Here is a 5,992-nt window from a genome sequence, read left to right on the forward strand (position 1 = left end):
TGCCCCCCTCGCGAACACCTCACCCCCCGGGGCAGCGGTCCCTCTGCCAGCCCCTTGAGGCTGTAGCATCCCGGGATCCTGGTGCCTGCCCCCGTGCTGCTGGGGCTGGCAGCAGGTTGGGTCCCTTTGCAGCTGGCTCATCGCCATCCTGGCCCAGGCCAACCCCCTGTTCGGGCCGCAGCTGAAGAACGAGACCATCTGGTACGTGCGCTTCCTCTGGGAGTGAGGAGTCCCCCAGAGCCGGAGCCTGAACAGAGATCCCCCCCCTCCGCCAAAATCGTCACCCGTGAGTGAGCAGAGGGCTGGGATGGCAGAGATGTCCCGGCCTGCCTGCCTGGGTCTGACTGGGGAGGGAGCTGCAGCCTGGTCCTTGCTGGGTGGGAGACGCTTTGGCTTCTGTGCATTGTGTCTGTGGTGAGCTGGTCTCAGTGTGGGGCTGCTGGGCCTGAGCAAACTGAGCACCTCCACCAAGCCTGTGGTTCTCTAGATTTAAGGGGACTCCCTCATGGGTGCAGTTTGGTGCTAACTTCTCCTCCTTTCTCCCTCCCCCAGCTCTTGCTGCTGTTCCAGCCTCTACTCTCCCATACCAGGCAGCCTGCAGAGGTGCTGGGACAGAGGCTGGATCCGCTGCCCCAGCGCACCCTGAGCACTGCAACCTGGACTAACGATGGCTGGGCCCCTGAGCATGGCAGGCAGCACCCCTCCCTGGGACGAGGGCCTAGTAAGCCTGGCCCTGGGAGCAGTCATGCTACCAGGGAGAGATCCCTTCAGCTGGCTGAGTTCTGCAGTCACTGACACTGAGCACAGTCCCGAGAGAGATCTGTGCATAGTGCCAGCGGATCCTGTCCCTGCAGTGCTCACCCTGCTCCCTCCAGTGTGCTCAGCCCTAGCCCCCCAAGTGAAACCTGCTTGTAGCCCAAGCTGCCCAACTGGTTACTACATCCCTGGTCATTTCAGACACCGGCTGCCCCTCTGCATGAGAAGGCAGGAACCCTTAGCATCCTCTGTTGTGTGGTCAGTCCCCTGCAGTGAGGGTGGTCCTTGCTAAGATGGATTCTGGCTGTGGGTGTGAGAAGGGAGGGCTGACCCTGGAGGAGCATGCGGACCCCCTCAGGTATGAAGAGGGAGGTGCTGGGGTGCAGGGCAGGGGGTTCTGCTGCTTGGCAGCCTGCTGGAGGGGATTAAGAGGGTGCTGTGTCTCCTTCTGCTTCAGCAGTGAGGGTGCTGCAGCAGTGTCTGGGTACTACCACCCCCCCAACCTGTGTCCAGGTTCTGAAAAGAACTGAGTAGGGTGTTGTGTTTTAGGTTTCCCCTTATTTATCAGATAATTTATCTGTATTTATTTATTTGTCTGTGTTTGTTAAATTTGTGTTGTGGAAATAAATCCTTTTTCTAGTAAGTGATGCTGGAGGCAGAGTCACTTGCTGCTTTGAGGCAGAGGAACAGTCTTGGCTTTATTCAGACTTCTTCCCTTCCCCCTAAACCTGCCCTTGCACCATGAGAACAAGGCTGGGATCGTCAGCTGTGGAGCAGGAGGTTGGCAGCATACTGGTGCATGGAAAGTTTTATCCTTGATGCCACCTGTGCACTTGTCCTGTGGGACCAGGGTCACAGGCAGGCATCAGCATGTGCTAGAGGGAGAATTACAGAATCACAAGGGTTGGAAAGGACCTTGGGAGATTTAGTCCAACCCCCCTGCTAAAACAGTTTCTCCTAGAGCATGTTACACAGGACTTTGTCCAGGCAGGCTTTGAATATCTCCAGAGAAGGAGACTCCACAACCCCCCTGGGCAGCCTGTTCCAGTGCTCTGTCACCCTCAAAGTAAAGAAGTTTTTCCTCATATTCAACTGAAACCTGTTATGTTTCAGTTTGTACCTATTGCCCCTTGTCCTGTTGCTGGGCACCACTGCGAAGAGGTCGTGTCATCGACCCTTAAGATATTTGTATGTGTTGATGAGGTCCCATCTCAGTCTTCTCTTCTTCAGGCTGAACAAGCCCAACTCTCTCAGCCTTTCCTCATAGGGGAAATGCTCCAGTCCATTTATCATCCTTGTTGCTCTCCTCTGAACTCTTTCTAGGAGTTCCTCATCTTTCTTGAACTGGGGAGCCCAGAACTGGACATTGGGTTCTGCCCAGCCTCTCTGGTGGTAGGCAGCTGTGCTGGAGCCATCCTCATGGCTGTGCAGCAGCTGGAGAAGTTTAGTGGCCTCTTTCCCAGGCTGTGGTGGGGAATAAGGTAAAATGCAAGGAGCAACATCTTCCAGGGGCTCAATTTCCTTGTCTTAGGAGGAGAGAGGGGGGCAGTGAAGGATGCTGTCTCCAAGGATCACAGCAGTTCAATTTGGATCAGAGCTTCCCTTGCTACCAGCTCGGGAGTTGAGCTCAGCTGTCCTTCTGCTGGCATCACAGAACATCTGCTGGCAAGAAATCAACTCCATCATCCCACTGCAGTGGCACGGAACAATGTTATGTAGCTGCACACTGGCCCCCAGTCATGCTGCCAGCCCGGAGCCATTGCTGCTGGGGAGGGGCTCACTAGAAAACCAGACCAGTGCTGGATGGCTCAAGGGGTTTGTTTATTGCTATGGGAATGGGAACAGACAAGTTCAAGTAAAAAGTGACGAATTTCATTGGGTCATCGGGGCTCCAGCCCCAAAGGAGGAAGGCTTATGCCTGTGTGCAGAGCCACAGCTCAGACCTGCCCTGGGGCAGTGAGATGGGCTGGAGTGAGGTGGTTCCCCCCCCAGGCAGGCCCAGCCTGCACTCACAGGGGAGAGAACCACTGGTCCTGGTGCTAGTGCCCAATTAACGTGTGGGACACCACGGGGCAGGCATGCCCAGGCAGGAATGTATGAAAGGAAACGCAGCCCACTTTGGTGCCTTAGGAACCAATCCCTGAGCTCTCTGTGCTGAGCCTGGGGTGTTGCCTAGGACTGTGGGAAGATTGTCCTGGGGGTGAAGACATGGCAAAGAGCAGGACACCCCTGAAGGAATGCTCTGAGATGGGCTGGGCTGGACAGAGCGGCTTGGTGGATCTCATGGCTCACTTAGTTCCTGTAGTGACTTTGCTGGCCGCTGCTGTTCTCCAGCCCGTGGGCTTGTAAGGGACTGCAGAAAGGCCGCCCCGGGTGATGAGCTGCAGCACCTCACCAGATTGCTCTGCAAACTGGTGGCTGAGTCATGGGGTGGCCTGGTGCTTCAGGCCACAGCCCTGGGTTGGCCGCCTCAGTGATAGCGTACTCCTTATCTGAGGGACCTGCCAGGGCTGCAGCCTTGAGCCTGCTGGCAGCAGAGGACTTTGCTCTGTATCATGTAGGAAGGCAAAGGGCGGAGGTCAAGGAATGCAAAGATGAGGTCTGGGGCAAGGCGGAGAAGAAAGCTCCGGTGTCCGTAGCTGCCTCAACCCACAGGCTCTGGTTCTGATGTGGAGATGACGGAGTGCAGAGTGGAGATGGTCTTTAAGAAAGAGTCCAAGCCCTCGGAGCCCAGGCTGTCAACCAGTCCTGGTTCTGCTGGTGCACCCGGACAGTGGCTACTGCTGATGTCATGGCCCATTTCCCTGGCCTGGCGGTACCACCACCTTGTCCAGCCAGAGCAGGGTGAGCTGGGCCGAACGCAGCTGCCGGCGGTGGATGCGGCGCAGCCGCAGGAGGTAGAGGACTATGGCCAGCGCTACGACCAGGATGCAGGCAAAGAAGAGATAGTGGTTGTAGACAAAAGAGAGGCGCAGCCAGGAGGCATGGGCTTGCCGGATGCTCTCCTGCCGGAGATCCCTGCGGAGAAGAATCAGGACTGGCTGTGAGATGCCATAGGGTACTACCAGGGTCCTGCACCACCACTCCCTTTGTTGGGGTGGCAGTGCCCTTGCCCAGTGCAGTAACTCCCGCTCCTCCCCAATCACCCTGAGTGATGCCATCAGCGGACCAAGGGTACCTGAGTGGCAGAAAACGTGTCTTATAGAGGATGGCTCCCAGTGTCCACTGCACCTCCCGGTCGTACACCAGCTGGGCCGTGCGCAGGCTGGGATAGTCCAGGGGGAAGCAGAAGCCCTGGTGAAGGACTTGGTACATCCAAGCTGATTTGAAGCACTGATACCTGCAGGCAAGGCACAGGGGAGCATCATCAGCCCAACACTACCACCTGCACCACAGTCCCTCACCCTGGCAGAAGTCCCTCCCCCCCCGGAGGTCCAACCACAGCACCCCCCGAGCAAAGCCACTTACTTCAGTCGGTGCTGGTCAGCGTGTGGTGAGTAGAGGCCACCACGGAAGCGCTGGGTCAGCACCTCCCATCGCTGGCTGCAGTACTCCTGGGGGACAGAGAAGTTGGAGTTCAGAGCAAGAAATGGCCCCCACTCCCTCCCAGCCCTGGGAACAGCAGCTCCCTGGGCTGGGGTGGCACCCACCTGGGCAGCGGTGGGGAGGGTGCTGCTGTTGGGCCCAGCCAGGAGGGGCTGCAGCAGCTCTGCACAGGCCAGCCAGTCCCCTCGCCCCCGCACGTACAGGGTTTGGCTGCCCCTGGCCAACGTGTCCTCCAGCCCCACAGGCAGGCAGGGGTCCAGGAAGGGCGTTTTGGGGCTCAGCCCTGTCTGCTGGCCATGCAGGCTGGGAAACAGGCCAGGAAGAAAAAGCAATTACACAGGGGGGTCCTGTACCACCCCCAAAAGCCTAGTCTAGCATTGCCCTGCATCCGGATACCCCCCATGCCAGACCAGGCTGTGTCCCCTTGTACCCCGCGGTGCTGATGCCTGCCCTGCCACCTCCTGCCAAAGCCAAACTCGCCAGATCTGACGCTGACCTGCAGCCACGTGCCCTGAGCGCCTGCAGGGTGCAACAAGGCACAGCCACCCCACCCAGCTCATGGGGATCTGCACCCCTGCGCAGCCCCGGGAGATCTGGAGGCAGGGTTTGCTCCCGGCACAGGAGTACCTGGGCACCAAGCCTCTCCGCCTCTGACGACAGCTTCACGTAGCGCTCTGGGAAGGGGAGACAGGAGACAGAGAGCTCAAGGTGGGGATGCGATGGAAAGATGTGCTGACTGAATCGGTGCTGGAGAAGGAGGGAAAGTCGAAGCAAGAAAAGCCAAAAGCCACCGAGGGGCCTCCCCACAGCCCGCTGCCAAGGGAGGAGGAAGAAGGGAGGGAGCTGCGGCACTGATAACGCCTGCCAGGCTCAAGGAAGGGCAGCACCCATGCACCCTGTGCCAGCCTGGGCATCTGACGCTGCCAGCGTGGCTGTGGAAGCCATTATTGCCACGGGTGGCTTTTGGGGCAAATCCAATGGGGAGAAGGTGGCATGAAGGAACCAGCACCCCATTTTGCAATGCCCCAGCAGGGGCACCGCTCGGCGAGACAGCAATACCGGTTGTGCACATAGGTCTGGTTCAGCACAAGCTCCTCGTAGCGCTGCCGGGCAAAGTTGCCCCCAAAGCCCAGGAAGGTGTTGACGTAGACACGGTACATGTGGCCAGTGTGCTGCACATCGCAGCCCAGGTTGAATTCTGCCAGTAAGCTCTTAGCAGCCTCCTCCTGGGGATGCGGAGAAGTCTGTGATCAGCAGCGACCCAGGGAAGGCAGAGGCTGCTCTTGGGGCCGGCTGGCCAGATACCCACCTGCTGTGGGGAGGCGAAGGCTCCAGTCTCAGGCACTTCGTAGGCGATCTGCAGGGAGGCGCCCCCCATGTCCAGGATCCCAACTGTTCGTTTCCGAACGAGGGACTCTCCCTGGTCCCCCAGCGCTACGGTGACCACTGCATCCTCCTCTGAAACCCACAGCAGTGTGTCAGCGAGGGGCAAGGGCCTGGGGTGGCATCTCCTCCCTTCCACTGTTACCCTCCAGAGCAGCCTTGTGGGGCTCCTCCACCCCTGCAAGCGGCTCTTGGGGATCACCTGCAGGTCTTGGCAGTTGGGGCTGGCCACCCCCTGGCTTTGTAGGTTCCCCCAAAGCTGGAATCCATTACAGGAACACCACTACAAACCCCCTCTCCCTGGTTC

General features: G+C 58.7%; 1 protein-coding gene across 1 annotated transcript in view; it reads right to left on the reverse strand.

Moving 5' to 3' along the window:
* Positions 1 to 2,556: 2,556 nt before the first annotated feature.
* The window catches only part of ENTPD7 (ectonucleoside triphosphate diphosphohydrolase 7), a gene marked incomplete at its 5' end in the record, with an annotated part of 5,140 nt that continues 1,704 nt past the window's right edge, over positions 2,557 to 5,992 (reverse strand). Inside the window, 5 exons of the mRNA XM_035897424.1 lie at positions 2,557 to 3,774; positions 3,935 to 4,096; positions 4,225 to 4,605; positions 5,362 to 5,528; positions 5,612 to 5,760. Coding sequence (XP_035753317.1) covers positions 3,546 to 3,774; positions 3,935 to 4,096; positions 4,225 to 4,605; positions 5,362 to 5,528; positions 5,612 to 5,760 — 1,088 coding nt within the window. The remainder of the gene's footprint in view (positions 3,775 to 3,934; positions 4,097 to 4,224; positions 4,606 to 5,361; positions 5,529 to 5,611; positions 5,761 to 5,992) is intronic.

This window comes from Egretta garzetta, unplaced genomic scaffold, assembly GCF_000687185.1.
Source record: "Egretta garzetta isolate BGI_Z169 unplaced genomic scaffold, ASM68718v1 scaffold56, whole genome shotgun sequence".
NCBI lineage: Eukaryota > Metazoa > Chordata > Aves > Pelecaniformes > Ardeidae > Egretta > Egretta garzetta.